The sequence below is a fragment of the Cygnus olor genome, chromosome 9 (genome assembly GCF_009769625.2).
Source record: "Cygnus olor isolate bCygOlo1 chromosome 9, bCygOlo1.pri.v2, whole genome shotgun sequence".
Lineage (NCBI taxonomy): Eukaryota > Metazoa > Chordata > Aves > Anseriformes > Anatidae > Cygnus > Cygnus olor.
Window position 1 is genome coordinate 21,031,008 of NC_049177.1, and position 18,515 is coordinate 21,049,522.

Consider the following 18,515-nt stretch of genomic DNA (forward strand, 5'->3'; position numbering starts at 1 on the left):
TTTGAACTGTTCTTGATCGTGACAGAGGCAAAAGTGAACTTTGCAGACAAATACCAGTAAAACCATTCCCCTAGTCCTCCAGAATAAGGAGCTTGTCTGGTCCGGCCACTCACGATTTCATCTCACTGCCTCACTCCATGTATTTTATGTCTGAAATGTATGGATACACCCAAAATCGTATTCACACACATTAATCCAGATTAGAAAATGGCTGCCAAACTATAGAAAATCAGCAGAATACCCAACAAAACAAAGGAACAAGAGAGGACTTGTCAATAAAACACCAAGCTAATCCCATCCTGATACTTTCTGCAGTCTGGGAGATCCATACACTTTGTTAAATATATATATATATATATATATATATATATATAATGTGTATATATATTTTATCATAGAATCATAGAATCATTTAGGTTGGAAAAGACATTTAAGACCATCAGTAAAGCATGGTCCTTAGTGCCATGTCCATACATCTCCTCTCATGGTTTTCTGATCACCTCTGTTAAACTTGTGTTATTATTGTCTCTATTAACCCCATTCATGCTTTTGCTGAGAAAAAATAATGAAGTCTTACAGCTCTTCCGATTTCCAGAAACGACTGTCCATGTCAGGAAGACAAAATCTTTTTTAGCAACAGACACAGCCAAAGCAGAGCTCAATGTGGTCTTACAGAAACCCCAACCCAGAAGGAATCACAGCTAAACTTTGCTTGCACTGATCAATAGAGAGCACCGAGTTTCCAGGCTGGTGGCTCCTCCAGGGAGCTCCAACACCAGTTCATCGGGGTCCACTGAGTGTGAAATCCATGTCCCTGCATAAAGCCAGCATAATGCATCAAGTCATTTTAAGGGATGACAAGGTTCATAAGCTTCTTGTTGCCCTCCGCACAGGAGTGAATTTTACTCTTAATGCAAATGGTGTTTGAATGCAATATTTTAAGACTAATATTCCGTATAGACACAGTGTTTGATTCATGCCAACCAAGGGGTAATATGAATGCTTAGTATTGTTTAACCAGCTCCCAAGGACTGAATAAAACCCTCAGATGAAAGATGTGACCTTCAGAGAGCATAGAATCACTTTTTCTTTTCATCTAAAAGATAATTTATCTAATACTTTTCTCCTCATTGAAGACATAGGCTTGCTGCACTGAAAACTGTTTACAAATGTTCTTTCTCCATTAAATTGATTTTCTGAGTATAGATAGGCAGTGTTTCTGGAACTAATTTAAATTCTCTTCTAATTAATATTCAAGACCAAAATATGTTATCTTTGCATGACTGTGCAATTATTAAAGGCGAAATATCATCTGTGAAAGTAATTATTTTCTTTTTTTTTTTTTCTTTAACTAGCCGTTAACCAACATGAAACATATCATTTCTTTCACTTCAGGCTATGATTGAAGAAGCCATCACTAGAGAAGAATCTTTTTCGGTCATGTACACACCATTTGTGACAAAAGTCAAGGTTGACAAAACTGACAAGATGAAGGAGACATTTGCTAAAAAGCACCCTGACTATGTGGAGCACATATATACAGGTAAGAGCAGATTTCACATGCTGTTAAGCACTGTATACTGGTTTGCCTGTGTGTGGCTGACTTAAAAGGAGCTGAGAGAGTCTGGAGCTTGAGTCTTTAAATTTCTGCACTTCAGTGGGGGAAAATTCTGAGATTTGCTGTATGATTGTACATGATTAGGTAATCAAATCAGTACTTAGGCAAAGCACAGACTTTACACTGTAAATCCCCACAAAGACTATTTTTATCCACGATGCCTCATGTTCCAGTTGTTGAATTTCATTATTGCAAGAGCTCTCTTGTTCAGAGGCACTTTTGGCAGTGTCTTGTGGCAACAGTGAGGCCCAGGTTCATTCTCATCTCTCTGGCTTCCCATCAGTAACTGCCCTGAAGCAGGCCCTTTGCTTTCCAAAAATATCCACCTTTCTGTGAGCCCTAGTGGAGTATTGTCACCTTTGAGAGCATTTCAGCTGCAGTGATGGGAATAGGTTTCCTTTGGGCTGTTGAGACAAATAGTATCCGCGTGAACACGGGCTTCATGGGGCCCGTTGTCTCCCGGAGGACTGAAGTCAAGTAGCATCTCCTGGAGTAAACACAGTTAAATTCTGGTGACCACAGCTTTATTTCAAGAGGAATGGGCATGACATTTTGCCAGAGGAGATGGCGGGGGGGGAAAAAGGCATTTCTTACACCATTAACCTGGTGACTTGGACCATGGTTGACTCTGATAACACTTGGCTCTGAGTTGGTGGTTGAGAAACATAAGGGGAAACGTACATTTCCCAGGTCAAATTCTGGATGGGTCTCTGTCTTCATCACACCAACGAGACCTGTAGCCCACCCCCCTCATGCTGCTTCTCGCAAGGCGGTTCGAAGAGCTGCCATATGCCGGCTCCCCACGAGAATTACCCAGGGGTTGGAGCCAACGGCAGCACCTGCTGAGCCCACCACTCTGGCAGGAGAATACGGCTTCCAGAACAGTACACATTGCACCTCTGGGGAGAAAAAGAACATCTGTCTGAATTCAAGTGGGAATTGGGAAACCAAGTTTTAAACACAAAGCTGCAAATATTTAACATGAGTAAACTTGGCTTGTTCATTTCATTTTCCTTTAGAAAACCAGTATAAAACTAGATCATGTTTTGCAAGTTGCAAGGCCCCATGCATTGGGTTTCTGGCAGTAATTTGGGGATTTTTTGAAGAGGAAAAAATTGGACTTATTTATCGTGGAAGTTGTAAGTCCCTGCCTACCATTTACTTGCTGATGTGACTTTGTGGAGAGTTTCCAGGGACAAAAGTATTGGCATTAAAAGGAGCATAAAATAAAAATCCCTGAATCTGATTTGAAAAAAAGATAAATTCAGATTTCACATAACTCCCTCAATTTATAGCAAGGGTGAAACTTTCAAAAGCACATAAGCAGCAAAAGCGTGCAAGTGTTGCACTGAAATTCAGTTGTGTTCATAAATTACAGGATGTTTCTGAAAGTGTCACCAGGCATTTTCTCACTCCTAACCAAGAAAGAAAAGGAGGAAGGATTAAAAGGATGAAAGGGCTTGGTCCTATAGCACTTCAATCAATTATAAAACAGATTGAATAGAGCCAGGTCTGCACTCAAGGATGTTTGTTTACAAAAATCTGTCGGTTAAAAGAATTGCTTCAATCCTATGCAAGTTTCTCTGAGTGCAGGCTCCGGAAGCACTAGTTTCGAGGAATTAAATGGGATAGCCAAGATCATAATTGTGTTTATTGTGTTTCTGCTTCTAAGCAATGCAAAAGAAAAAAGAAAAAAAAAAAAAAAAAAAAACAAATTGGGTGTCAGGGTTCTGAGACTGCAGTGTGTGGCAGGTGCTGACTGAGAGCCCCGGAGGCTGCCACACAGCTTCCACGATGGTTCTCACATGGGCAGGAGTCTCCTGACCTCCCTCTTCCGTGTCCTGGAAGCCCTCTCAGACAGAGAGGACTTTTCCTGGCCTCAACACTGAGATAACTCACAACAGTATTAGCTGAAGGCAACGAAAGCAGTAGTGGTTTCTCAGCTTATCTATTCAGACCTATCCCAAAATCACGTCACCCACCAAAAAAAAAAAAAAAAAAAAAAAAAAAAACCACTCACAAGGAACAAGTTGTACCCATTGTTGGTGTTGTACCACCAAGCATCCAATCTGCAAGGTCCATATCTCACATAGGTGAAATTACGAGTATGAGCTAATCCCCCTTTTAACAGTGCGTTTGAAATACCAGGCACATCACGAACATGTTATTTTAAATAACCTTCCTGTTCCGTAGCAATCACTCATCCAACTTTAGTCCACGTTCTGCTATAATGCAAGGACTGAATTGATTTCAAAGTTTTCCTTATTGCCAAGGAAGAGAAGCAGACACACATTTAAATACAAGCGCACAATGCAGTTTGTTTCAAAATTGAGAATCCATCAGAAGCAGAGCATGCTGCAAGGGAAATATCAGGTCCACTCGCTTTGATTTATGTACGGGTAAGTCCAGGGAGCTCTGAAGGGGGTTCTCCATTTGTCACTGTGACCGCGCAGCCTGGCATCTTAAAAGCAGAGCTCACTGAAAACAGAGCACTCCTTTGTGAAAAGTGACACTGACATTCAATCTAGGTTTATTTTTTGCAGGGGAAGGAGAGGAAGGAAAGGGCTGTGGTCTAGCTCCCCAGCCAAAGGTGGTTTATGCAGTTTCTCTGAGCATCTGTCCTCGCTCAGGTCGGGGCAGGCAGATATGCTGGCTTTTCAGCAGGGGCGTCACAAACTCTGGAGAAGCCACAGCACAAACATAGCCTGGGACTATGGTGGTGGTGGTGATGGTAAAAACCCACAGCTGTAGAAAATCAAATGTCATAAATTGGGGGAACAACTCCAGCTTGTTTCACAGTTAAAAAATAAGGATCTTACATTCATGAAGAGTTGAATTATTAATGCATTGGATGATCAGCATTGAAAAGTGTAAAAACATATTTATCCAATGCATCAGCAAAATTTACGCTGCTGATGGAAAAGGTTGCAAAGTCTGGAATTTCAAAACCCACTGACAGCTGGATAGGTTTTTTTGGTCACCTTTGTTTTGGCAAGCTTTTTGGATTACATTTCATTCCTTCTTAGACTTCCTGTATTTTCCTCCAAAAAAAGGTAGCATCTATTGCAACTGAAAAGAAATGTGACAGTGGAAATTACTTTCATTTTCATATTCCAGATCCTCATGGACTTCATATCTTGCCACAGACAACTGAGTGGTCTTCTCCTCCTCCCCAGCAGTACTTACTAACTCTGGGTTTCAGAAGCAAACACATTGGAAAAATATTGGAAAAGCTGTCAAGTAGAAAACTGCCAATCTTTTCAGGTACGCCAACTTGCTTACTAGATGTGATAGCTCAGGGGTGACCTCCTCAATCCTTGCTGAATGAGGGGGACCAGGGATCTCTCAGGACCCATTTATCTGTGCCTGAATCTCAGACTCCATCAGCCTCTCTCCTCCAGTGTACCTCCATCATGCTGCTAGATCCTCTGTGCAAAATGTAGATGAATAAACAAGGTACACAGTTTGTGATTTCATTTCTTAGACCGGAAGGCACCTTTCAGTCCTATCTCTAAAGAAGAAGCAAGAAGACATTGGGAGACTGTTGGGAAAAAGATCGTGCCAGTCATGGATTTTATAAGAAGCACCAAATTAACGGTGGGTATGAACTTCACTTAATATTTCCTCATGTATGCAGCAGCAGAAGTCAGTGTGCATGTGAAAGATGTATGCTTTTTGGTGGGTACTCCATTCTCCCCATACTCCAGAAATGCTCAGCTAATTGTGCTAGGAATAGAGTTCAATTGAGTTTTAGATACTTTTTAAAAGAAGCCCTAATTTTTTAAGTGTACCCAGTTTAAAATCACTTTGCGTACAATTTTCTCAAACCCTTATGGCCTATTATATCCCTACTTCACATAACCACCAAAACTACTCTGTATATTTAATACCCATAATACTCTACACTTATCACAAGGCTCTCCATCAAGAGTTAATAATTGCTGCTTGAAGTATTTCTAGTGATTTAGATCCTGATCCCTATGTAGTAAAGTATGTGAAATAACCTTCAAATCTGTTACAAACATATTGAAGGTATATTAGTTAATTCTAGTCCATACTTTCTGCAATAATGTACACAGCTTTTTAGCACCATGGCTTTTGATTAGCACAAAAGGTCAAAAATCAAATTTGCATGTAGACTAGACTGTTTTAATTCAATTCTTAAATTATTCTCCTGAAAATAAGTGGAAGAAGCCTCTCCTCCCCAGATTGTAAATGCTAATCTTAATGCTTTTTCCCTAGCAATAACAGTTTTTTTAGTTTTCTGTATGTTGAAGGAATCGGAGCCATTTCCTCATCAGGGTGTCTTAGCAAATCACAGGATTTATATTCTTAGGCTTTGATACCAGATAGGAGGTTGACAAGAACTGCTACTTAGCAACTCCTAGCAAGGAAGAAACATTAGCTAGATATTTGGGGGATCTATGTCTCCTTTACTCTCGGAGAGCAGCTGCTGAAACAGTAAGTGCTTGAACTCACAGGCTTAGTGGGAGGTAAAGGTGCTTAGTGCTTTGCCAAAATGGGTGCTCATAAAGCATCTTCTTCAGTGTGAGGCAAGTGGGGCAGGCTGAGGGCACACATCCACTAGGAATCACACAGGTTCTTCTTTCCCGTTCTTTCCTGAAGCCATGGGATGCTTCCTTTGGATGACCAAAAGCCCAGGTTATTGATGTGCAGGCTAGTACGAGAAGCATCTTTGGGAAAGTGAAACATCTGCTATTGCCGTGTGCATTGCACTTCAACATCTACAAAACTAGAAGAATAAACAAATGGTGGATTGGATACTGGGTACAGAATAAAACCCTGGTCCTTATCAAAGCTCCTGTAAAACTCCAGGGGGTGTTGTTTGTGTGTTTGTGTTTATGCCCCACAATTCTTTTTTTTGGTATAATGTAGAGTTTTCAGAGGTGAGGTTCCAGTATTGCAGTTATTCAGTCTCTAAAGAATATCAGGAAGAGGAAAATTCTGGAAAGTGATATGTTTTAGATTCCCTAAAACTATCCTATTCTATAAATGAATTTGGAGGAACAGGACCACATGGTTCGAACAGAGATACATGGTATCTGGCATCCAGGGTATAGGGAAAAGAAAACAAACTGATTTCATAAGAGACGAGAGCAGAGAGGTATGCTGGGATTACTCAAGCCAGTCCCCACTAGCTGTATAAATTTACACTGCTCCTACACAGTAATATTTTCTACCAGCTCTGGACGCCACCTCAGACATCTAAATATTCTTGCTGAAACAGAAGAAGGTTAACAAAAATACAGGGTGAAATCCCAGCACCACAAGCCAGCAGCAAACTTGCCTTCTATTCAAGGAGGTCAGCATAGCAGCCAGGTGGTTTGGGCAAGGTCTGCACAAGGCAGAACAGGGTAATAGGGCTGAACCATGCTCCGACAGATTTATAACCAGTCACCAGGGCACCAGCATGGGAGTTTGGATACAGAAAAGAAAAACCCCAAGACAGAAGAGATCATCACTGAGTTAGAACAAACAGCTGCCAATTCCACATCCATTATTGGTAGGAACATATTCACTAGCCCTTCAGTTTTCATAGCACCGAAATAATCTGGGCAAGACAGAACCTCTGACCCAAAGAGTAAAATGACAAAGCGAATTATATCTGATAATGCAGATAGGCACAGAGCCATAACTGCTCTGCTACTGGTGATTAAAATCTCTTTATGGACCTGGCAGAGATTTAGCCACTTTTGCTTCCTTGAAAGTATTCCAAAATTTTCTTCAAGCTAGAAATATGATTCCACCAGCTATCCGTCACACAAACTAAATTTAAAACTTCTGCAAGACAAACCTCAGATACAGGCATTAGTATTACAACTTACTTTAAGACAATAAGGGAATGTGTTTATTTTTAATATTCCTTTCTACCCTCTTCTTCATTTGCAAATGTGCAATCCAAAATGCTTGTCCTAATCAGATTATTATTTTTTTCACAGAAATGTCTCAGTGCTAAAGCAGAGCTTATTAAGCAATGGCAACACACTTAATATAAGTCAGTTCTGCCACCTCAGTTTTGCAGCTACACAGCTTACAGTTAATTATATGATTTGTACACGCGCCACTGTTGATAGGACATGAAGCTAATGATTAAAAAAGCAGAGCATTTTTCATTTGCCCTCTCATCTTCATAAAGAACAGCCAGTCCCATTTAACTCAAAGGGACATTTAAGTATTGCAAAACAAGAGGCGTGAGAGAGGACACAGCAGTCTGGCCCCTGTGCACTGTCTGCTGCTGGTGGTAAAACCCCACAAACCTCAGCTGCCCAGAAACACAGGCCATGACAGAAAGGTTATTTTATTTGCCTTAAAAAAAGGTATCAGTCAGACTTTCAGCTACTGTTATTGCAACCAAGATTACCAGCAATGACAAGTAGTTATTCTATCAAGTGATTTCACTGAGGTAATTTGCTGCTTTGTGCGCACCAAGTTTGCCTTTCTCCTCCTGTAGTCCCGTGTCGATGGCACATGATGCTACTTTACAGGAGAAACAGTGGCCAGAGGGGCTTATTAGACTGCTCATCTCATAAAGGTGAGCAAAACCTACCATATGATTCACAGCATGATGCGTACAGTTACAGATCTCACTGTTTTGATGTCTATTTTTTAATAGAGGGAAAGTGTTTACTACATACAGATTTCAGCATACATTTTCTGGAGCATACCAAGGGCATTAAAGAAACATGATGAAGGATTTTCCTGCTTGTTATTGCAATACACTACCGAGCTTTTTGCAAGGCATAACTTCATTCAGATTTTGAGCTGAAAAATACCAGTAAAGATGCCACAATTGTCAAGAACTACTGGGGACACCCCAGACCTTTGCAAAGTGGTGCACTTAAAGATGATAGTTAGACATTCCACGTGTGTTGGATGTGACAGATGCTGCTTTAAATCTAGGCTGACCAGCCACTTCGCTTTGCTTCTTCTTTACCACTTCTGGCACTCAGGAATTCAACTTTATAAACAGAAGTGGCATAAGCGATGACTCCTTTTTTTTAAGAACAGATTAAAGCAAAAGGTGGAGCTACCATCCCAAAATTCTCAGTAAATGAAGGGACACGTTATTAAATGAGCCAACTCTCTTTCTCACTGAAGTCTCCATTTAAGTTTGCTCTTTATTTAACCTTCACTGCACCTTCCTGAACTGGTTTCAGCTTCATCTGATTGCTTGGCCACTTTATTATTTTTTTACTGCAGCTTAGTAGCCCCTTGAATTCTGCTATAGTTCATGCAATTCTCATCATGTGGTTCAGTTCCCTGTGGAATTTTTTCTCCTGGTAGCAGTTATTTACTGTCTCTTTCTGCATTTTTCATTGTCACTGAAAGACCACCACTGACAATGTTCAACTTTCTCTAGTACCCCTTTTTTAAAACAAAACAAAAACAAAAACTGATGTTGGTTACTTATTTATTTACTTCCAACCTAATATAAACTTAAATATTATTGCTATGTCCACAGAGTGCATGTTGGCACAGATGCACAGTTTGTTTCCTATAGCTACATGATATGCTCTCATATTTTTCTGGGGAGTCAAGTAAGGAAAAAAACGTTTTCTTTTTGCTTTTACTTTCTTAATCATTGGAGAAGCCCCCAACAGACACAGCATGGTGAGAGAGGATTTCTACCTGCTTTTGCAGCTGATGACTCAATATGCTCATTTCTTAACACTTACACAAAATGTTTTGGGTGGATTTCAAGAATAGCAGGGAAAAACCTTTTGCTGTACCTAAAACGTTGTTTGTCTATTTTATGTTGATAAGAGCCCTCTTTCTCTATCTCATTAACTGATTGCTTCTCCTTATTTTAATGTGCACAGCTGTCTCTGGAGACACAGCTATCTGGCTTTCACACACCGATGATTAGTTGGAGACAGGGCTCCGTTTTGTTCCTTGCTCTATTGCTATACTAACTAGACTGTGTCAGACTTACAATTTCACATATCAGAGATCACAGAAATCCTTTTCTGTCCTAATGTATCCTACTACTACTAGGTCAGACCCACAGAAAAGGACTTTTCAATTCATAAAAATAGTTTGTAAGCAAGTTGTCTTGGGCTCCCCTCTTAGAGATGGGTCAACAGAAGTTCATAAGAAGGTAGGACTGGAACGGCTCTCCTGGCTCCTCAAGTCAAATCACCTCCTATTATACACCCTTGTGTCACATAATATCCTGCTCATAAATTGAGTAAAATCTGCCTTAGAACTAGCTGGGCTTTCTGATATTTCTATTCTTGCTGTAACACACTAAAGATCTTCAACCTGAATTATAAGAAGCTTAATTGCCACCCCGGTATTACTTGTACCTATTTATACACAATGGTCCTTCTGTTATCATCATTTTATCTCCCTCTTCCCTTTTCAGTTGTTTACTCTCTTTAGAATTTAGCCCTCCATTATGTTTATTGAGAAAAATAATAAGCTCTTGGCATTTTCATTAATAGACTAATCAAACCACACTTCTCTCAAAAGAGGTATCTTCTACCATGCTGGCATCTCTGCTCCGTGATACTTGGGTTTAAATTAACCTCTCCAAACACAGCTGACTGGAGCTATCTGCAATACTGAAAGAACTGCTGACCAGAGCTCCTCTTCCCTGTGCAGTGTCTGGTGCTAATGGAAATTCATTGGCTCAGTTCTTTCTTTCTCAGTTGCTTTCATATCTGGACTTCCTAGATTATAGCTGAATTCCTGACAGCAGCCTCCAAAGTATGGTCTTTTACTTTATATTACTTTACAATTATGCTATATATTATATTAAAAGGGATAAAAATGTTTCCATAAATAAAGGAAGGAAGAAGAGTATTGCTATTAAATACTTAAATTTGACATAAGGATGATGTTCTTAGTCATTTTGGTAACGATTTCTATAGCCACTTGATGCTTTCCCAGTGCAAATTTCTGCAAAACCAAAATCAAGATCAGATCAAAAGATCAAGACTCTTTGTCAAGAGAAGTTGATCTTAAAAGGAGGACACCATTTGTTGAAAAATAAATTTATTTCAAAACTTTCCATTCACCCTGCTCACTGTATGATTGGACCTAGAATCAGCTACCTGGGAACCAAAGCGTATGTAAATGGCAGCATCAACACGCCACCATATGGTACTGCCAGAACAAAGGTCTGCTAAAAATACTGGAAGTGTTTTTGAAAATCTATGCCAATACTTGCAATTTCAGGCACTTAAACATTCACAACCCTGATTAGATGAATGGAAATTTCACTCAGAATGGCTGAGCATTCAGATAAGCAATGGCTACATTTTGTCAAGAATCTAGGCCAAATTGCTTTTGAAAATCTCAGTAGGGTGCTCATTTGCATTTTTGGCATCAGAACACTTTTGAAAATATGGTAGTAGGGCTGCCATCCATCAAACACTTCAGCAGGTGCTGAGATTTTATGCAAGCACTTGACTGAGCCTCTGTATGCACATACTTAAAATTTACCACGTGCCTGGAGGATCAGAGACCACCTCTGCAGGTTTTAGCTCCTCAGGGCTGTATATTTGAAAACTATGGATTTCCCTAGTCTGCAAACAAACCATAGGCTTAGCCATTGCACGGTTTCCTCAACCTCTTTACTGAAACTTTAAAAGCAATCCATAAAAGTCAGATAATATTTAACTGAGGGGATTATTGAAAAGCCATTTCCAAATGAGAAAATTGCATTCATGTTTGTTATCTGCTCTCTCCCCTTCACATATTATGACTACATATTTATTTTTCTAGTACAACTAGAGAGATTGTAGAAAGAAAGTCTTTTTCTCCTATAAAGATTGTCAGAAGCATTATCTTAAAGGTGCTGGATGCCATATTGCTTATAGTATTACCAGAGTAAATATATATGAAGATAAGCCTCAAGGCATAAGACTCAAAAGGATAAGTGTGTTTTCTGTGACTCTCCTCTAACCCACTTGCTTTCTTGAGAGAACAGGACAACTTCTGTGCGTGTTCACATGTGATAGAGAAGTTGCATTACGCCAGCATCCTCGGCCGGTTGCAGCGAGTCACGGAACAGTCCCAGGTGATTAATCAAGCGATGGCTGAGCTAGCATCCATTCCCTATCTGCAGGACATCAGTCAGCAGGATGCTGAACTGGTGAGCATTCATTTCTAATCCTTGTTTTGCCTTTTGCAGGCAGGAAGGCAGGGAGGGAAGGGTTGGGGCAGAGTGCTGCGCTGCAATTTTCTCTGGAAGTCATTTTTTTGAATGTGTGGACCTGAAGTAGTTTTAAAATCCTGCTGCAGTGCCTTGTCTGAGATGCTAATCACCTGCAAGGATGACTTGTACAGAACCAGCATGACTCATCTGTAGGCATATTTTTAAAACCTCTTCTTTTCCCCCAGACCTGCCCAAATCAGTCTGGGAAAATGATTGCAATTATTCAGATTGTGCTACGTTAAGATACCTAACATCAGAAGCCACCTGCAGCAAAGCAGGCCAAATCTGGTTAAAGCATAAGACAAGGGAGAAAGGAGGAAAAAGATTTTTGTTCCCAGCTCCATCTACAACTTGCTCCCTGTCTCTCAACGAAGCAGGCTGTCCCTTTGTAAAGTGAAAGCAGTGATGCAAGCAGGGCTGTGGCAAGACCGGGGTCACTACTCGCGTGATAACGCATCAATAACCTGCGACTACAAAGTGCTGCAAGTGCATGGTTATTCTTCCACAAGGCTGCTCGGTTTCCTGACATGGAGGGATGGAGATCATGCTCAGGCACATTTTACACATTTCAGCCTGGAAAAAAAAAAAAAAAAATCCTTCCCACAGTCCCCAAATGTAAACGCAGCCAGGTTTTGATGATCTGACTTTGGTCCTCTAAAGACTCTCAGTTTTCTCAAAGCCAGCCCCTGGACACGTGTTTGTGGCCCTGCAGAGATCCGGGGATGGCGAGCAGAGGCCTGCAGCTGCTGCAAGGCCTGCTAGGCCGTGAGGTCTGGCCTCCATAGAAGGGGAAGCCACACAGCAAAGAGACTGCGTTACAAGGAGATATTCTCCTTTTGATGCAAGTCTGCCAGTATTAAACTTCAGCAGGCCCACATTTCAAGGCTGACTAAAGGGTCTGGAGTTATTGGTACATATTTCAGTTATAGGTTTTCTCCAGGGTGCAATATTTTCAGTACATCACAAGCTAGATGCAGGCTATTACACTGCTGCCTGTATCTTGTCATGTAGTAATCACAAGCCTGACCTCCCTGGAAACCTTTTTGAGGAAGGCTGCAGGCCGGCCCAGACAAAGGTCCTCAGCCTGTCGGGGCAGGACTGGGCAGAGTGAGGGTGCCTCCTGGAGGATTTCAGTGAGAGGATCGAAATCTTTCAACAAAACACATATGCTTTGTTTGCTGAGCCCAAGGTAAAAATGTCTTTTAAAAGAAAAAGGCAGAAAATCTCTACCAGCTATTCTGTCTGGAGCATTAAAATGCATTAATTCAGCATTCATTTTTTTCTTTGTCTTGTTGTCCCCTTGTAAACTATATCTTTGGTCTGTGTATGCAAATAGAGGCTCAGACACCATGTAGCTGGAATATTTTAGGGAACTTCAGGCATCACACTGTTAAGAAACACATCTGCAAGCACAAATGTGCAGATTGGCTTCACCGGGGAGTGATTTAATGGCCCTTGCCCTTCCTGGTGCCATGAGAGACTGCTTCCTCGGCCACATCACAACTGCACTGAGCTCAGGACATGGCTGCCCACCGCTGGGCCTGCTTATCTGAGCCATCCCGCAGCGAGCAGAAGATCCCTCGTTGCTCAGCCTGGGCACCGTTCCCTTCCCTCCACTGGGCTGCAGGCAGGAGGAAGCACTGGTGGGACTGGGCTGTACTGGTGCGCCCTGGCGGCCTGCAGCCGCCTGTGGCCACAGGGACAGGATGGCAGCACCCGCTCCCCTCCACCTGCTTCTCACTCCTAAGCTATCTTTCTAGGAGGTATCTAAATAGTTTTAAAGGTATTTTTTATGAAGACTCATCTGGCCAAATTCTAATCTCACTTGTGCTAATAAAAATTTAAAGTAATTCCTCTCAGGTCATTCTGACTTTACATTGGAAAGGTGAGATAAGGCTTTATGACCTAGGAAGGCAGTTAAATTGTGTAGTGGGAGAATGCTAAAGATGCCAAATGTTTATTATCACATACAGTATGAGTTGCATAAAGTTTAAAACATGTTGAATTTATAACAGTGCAATTTGCACTGATACAGCAAGGGTCCCAAAGGCATTTCAGTTATAAACTCTTCTCTGTAAATGTCTTCCTGTAACTAAATAAATAAAGTCCTAATCTATAGCACAGAGAATTTGAGCTGAGGCCTTTTTAGATTAGTATTTATTCATAGACCCTGGGAGAATAAAGATCTCAGTTAGCTTGAACAGCTGAATTGTTGAAACAAAACATGTCCAAGGTTTATGATTTCACTGTCACCATATTTGTACATGATTAATCAAGATGAATGCTTGTCAAAAAAAATAAAATAAAATAAAATAAAAAATCTATTTCAGTTTAAAATCAAATAAGGACAAGATATTAAAAAAAAAAATAAAGAAAATAAAAATTTCCTTGGAGGAAGGGATTTTCCAAAAAAAGATCAGCTTTGGAAGAATTACTTTGGTTTGCCAACTGTCCATTCCTATTGCATTCACCTTTTCTCTGCCAGCAGAGCCAGTGAAAAACTTTGGGTGATGAAAACTAAACCCAAAGCAGGCACAGGGCCCTTTTCACAATGAGCCAGGTTTCCTGGCTTAACTCCTTGCCCAAAGCAGTGAAGTCTCCAGCTCGGTTGGGTTTGGGGGTGGCAGACCCACGTCCCAGTCCCTACCCCGGTGACCCCTGTTCAACCTATTCAGGAGGAATTGCTCCAAGGACAGCCAGTGAGAAATCCCTTCCTTCCCTGTCCTGTTCCCCTCCGCCTGCTCTGACGCAAACTTTGTGCTTTACCCTTTCTGCCCTTAATACGCTTAATCTCTGGGCTGTGTCTATTCTGGATTCATAGAAGGAGATTATCTGTCATAAAAGTATTCTGATGGAAAATTTCTGACAGCTTCTTGACTCTTTTAACATTAGAGTCAGAAGCAGAAATTTGCAGTTTTGTTTTCATGAATACTGATGCATGACTTCCAAAAAAAAACTTTCATCAAATGTTTTGGCCAATAACATTCAAAAAAAAAAAGTTTCATCAAATGTTTTGGCCAATAACATTCAACTTAATGGTTGCACAAGCACAGCGTTAGCTGGAACTGACCCTAAGTAAGATTCAAAAGATACCTTTATCCCGTGTTGGGACACAGACAGGGAATTTTAACATCAAAAACCTGAATGTGAAGGTAAAGTTGAGGAAATACAAGTCTGTTCCCTGAATCTCAAGATAGCATGTTTATATCTTGCTCAGATAAGCCTAAACATTGACATTTTAAATTTCATCACCTCTTGTACTCATGTTAGACTGTTGCCAGTCTAGGTGCAGAAAGAAGAGACAATTTCTGTATGAATGCGTACACTTTATTATTATTATCCAGTCTGGTAATGTGTAACAAATTTGGGAAGAGACACCAAAAACTATTTCTTGCATTGTTTGCTCCCTTTAAACAACAAAACATTTTGGAATAAAACTAACAGAGCAGTGCACTACCCCAGGTATTAAATACAAGTTTCTCCCAGTTTCTTCCTAAATGCTTGGTGCTGGCTGCCCATGGGAGGATAACACTGAATCCAACCCATGTTGTTAACAACCCTGTGTTACTGCATAAAGAGTGACCAAAACATTTTTCAAGTGCATGGAGAAGGTACAGGGTGAGGCAATACCACAACAAGCCTGAATTTTAGCCTCTAACACTAAGCACAGATTAGCAAGTATTTTCCTACAGCTTCCTTTTATAGTTTACACTAGAAATTGTCAGCCTTGCTTTTATGGTCTGTTATGCTGAATGATGGGGAGGAGGAAGGGTCTGCCAAGAAAAAGGATAGTAAAAGAAGGGAAAATGAGCTAGATACTCCCAGCTACAGTAAAAGCATCTCAGCTTTAGTGTTGTCCTCTTGTGCGGTTTTACATGCTGCCCTAAATTATGATACATTAGCCTTGGGAGAAATACTAAAAAGCAGTCATGTACAACACAGAATATCCCGGACAGCTAAAGAATGAAATATGGAACCTCTGTTCTTTACAACCTGAGTCTTCCTTAACCAAGTATAAACATTTCCTGCATAGAAACATATAGGCTTTAATACAAATTTTCCAGTGGATTTTTTCCCATTGTTAAGTATTTTATATCCACAATAATACAGTGTAATGGCTGAAGCAAAGATGAGGTGGCGGTGCTCATTGTGTGAAAGATGAGTAATAAATCATCAGCGTACAAATGATTTTTTAATTAGGTTTTAATCTGTGTATTTAGAGAAGTTATTTCTGTGTGAATTCCACACTGATAATTTTTATCTTGGTGCCGCAGCTGCAGTCGTTAATGGCAGATGCCATGGACACCCTTGAAGGAAGAAGGAGTGATAAAGAACGTGTGTGGAATAAAATTGAGAAGGTAAAAACCTGCAGAAGGGGCAGAAGAGCATATTGTTCCTTGGGGAGTATATGTCCACCTGAGCCAGAGCTGTTCAAAAGGTAGAAAAGAAAGTAGGTGCCATTTGAAAGCTGTCTGCGGGCCTTGAACTCTCTTAGCACTCAGGCACTAACCACAAATACATATTCATTTCTTGCTTTAGCCCCTATGGCTGATCTTTGTCCATGTTAATAGTCTCTTGTGGTTATCTAATGAAAAAGAAATCTGCATAGCTTATTTTTGGCTGATAATTTTGCTTCTCTTCCATCTTTGTCGTATGGGTACTGTGCTAATTGTTGGGGTGAGTTGTTAGGGAATAAAACTCATCCCAACAAATGAGGTCCCTCAGTGGAGCTCAAATGAGGCTTTGGTGATGCAAGATGTAACAGACATGTAAATGCTTCTCTGGAGTCTCTGCTCAGCAACCGGTCAATGTAATTCTTGCAGGATTTGTGAAATACGGGGAGCCTTGTGTTGGCTCTCTGTGCAGAGGAATTTGACCCGATGTAGTGAATAATAGGTCAGGCTGGGATGTAATGGGAGAATCTTATATTTGCACAGAGCCTTTCAAAACAAAGCAATTCACTCTGGGCATTCAACACTATTGACATTCAGCCCCTTCTGAGAGCAGGATGGCAATGCATCACTGGGAAGGGAGAATTTTGCTAACAGGTCACAGCATCGCTCTGACACTGAATCTCGCAGCTCTGTAGGGCCCCAGGCAGATGCACGCTCACTCTGTACCACGTCCGGACAACAGGGCACTGACAAGACTTGACAGAGCACTATGGCACTGACAGGACTTGATGTTGTTCCACTGTGATACTTAGGGTTTACAGTCAAATCTCAGGGAAAATGCTGAGAACCCAAGCTGCCTGCGCTGCATCAGTGTGAGTAGGACAAGCAAATGGGACAGAGGTGTCTGAAACAAGTGACAGGAGGGTACAGGGATGTTCAGAGCCAGGATTTACGAGTCATTAGGATTAAAGTTTCAGAAGGCATCACCTCTGAGAGTGAGCTAGACCAGGTATAATGCCTCCTCGAGCTGTCACATAGGTGGCTCATTAAAAAAAAGTTTTCAAAGTATAGAATATTTGGTGACAGTAACCAGAACTTAAATGCCAAAAATTATAGAACAACTAGGTTACATCTCTTTTGAATGTTCATGACGTAAAGCAAACATTGAATATTCCCATTGCTTGTCCATCGCACCAGGATATTCTCTAAATCTCTCACACCTGCCTGCAGATTGTGTGAGAAGCTTTTGCAACACAAATACATGCAATATAAAATTATATACATTTATCAATCGCATACATACTTCCTGCCATATATACTAAATATTGATAAAATATGAATGCAAAGAGTGAATAGTATATTGACAAATAACTTATTCCCTCTGCTTCTTTGGCAGTTATCTTTCTCTTTCTCAGACAACAGACTTCAGTATTATATACAAAGTTTTCCAATTGTTTTTTCCAAAAGCTGGGATTTTAATTCACAGTTAGGTGTTTGAAATAACCAGCCAGATTTTCACAACTCTGAACAACCACAGAGAAAGGATCATGGCTGGAAGTTAGACTAAGTACACCAATATCAAAATATTTATTAAAGGTTCATTAAAAGTCTGTTGGTGGTGCTGAAAAGGTTCCCACATATTTCAACAGACACCAGCTAATATTTCATTGTAAATTTAGTAAAACATCTTTTTTGTGTGTGTGATGTATTTGTACATATACATGTAAATCTTTTATATTTCTCTGGACACTTTAACTTTCGGTATAATCCTAACTGAAATGAAGCTAACATTTAAAAATGGACTGGCATCCCAAATTACGCCACACAAAGCTGCGCATAATTCTATATTTAGGAATAAAATTTGCTCAATGCCTGAAAATCTGCTCTCTGCATTTTAAAATGTGGTGCTTCAAAATTTGTTTGCATTCTGAAAATAATTTTGCATTTCATTTTTGACAGCTTGAATAACTGTATCTGATTTGGGGCATCTTGTTCCAAGCAGAACTCACTGTTTGTTTCATAATACAAAAATATTTTTATATATTATTTCAGAACAAAGAAATGGAGAGCATCATCAAATAGTTCTTTTCTACTTTACTTTTCTCCAAAATTTAATTCCAGCATAATCAGCATGTTCCTAGAGAAATTTTCTTTCTTAATAGAAGAGCCAGGAAAGTACTCAGGGAGTTTGGCTTCTTGTTGTTTTTTTGTTTGTTTGTCTTTTATGTTGCACTTAAATCAGCTCTAATTTAGAAAGTTACACCAGGTTAAAGGACCCTAACAGATTACTAAAAAGGATTAAATCTGGTAACAGAAAACT

The 18,515-nt window shown here is 40.3% G+C and overlaps 1 protein-coding gene across 1 annotated transcript in view; it reads left to right on the forward strand.

Annotated features, from left to right (window-relative positions):
* SPATA16 (spermatogenesis associated 16) overlaps positions 1–18,515 on the forward strand; it is a 92,634-nt gene that overhangs the window by 64,711 nt on the left and 9,408 nt on the right. The window contains exons 6-10 of the mRNA XM_040567234.1: positions 1,396–1,543; positions 4,736–4,882; positions 5,103–5,215; positions 11,574–11,738; positions 16,076–16,159. Coding sequence (XP_040423168.1) covers positions 1,396–1,543; positions 4,736–4,882; positions 5,103–5,215; positions 11,574–11,738; positions 16,076–16,159 — 657 coding nt within the window. The remainder of the gene's footprint in view (positions 1–1,395; positions 1,544–4,735; positions 4,883–5,102; positions 5,216–11,573; positions 11,739–16,075; positions 16,160–18,515) is intronic.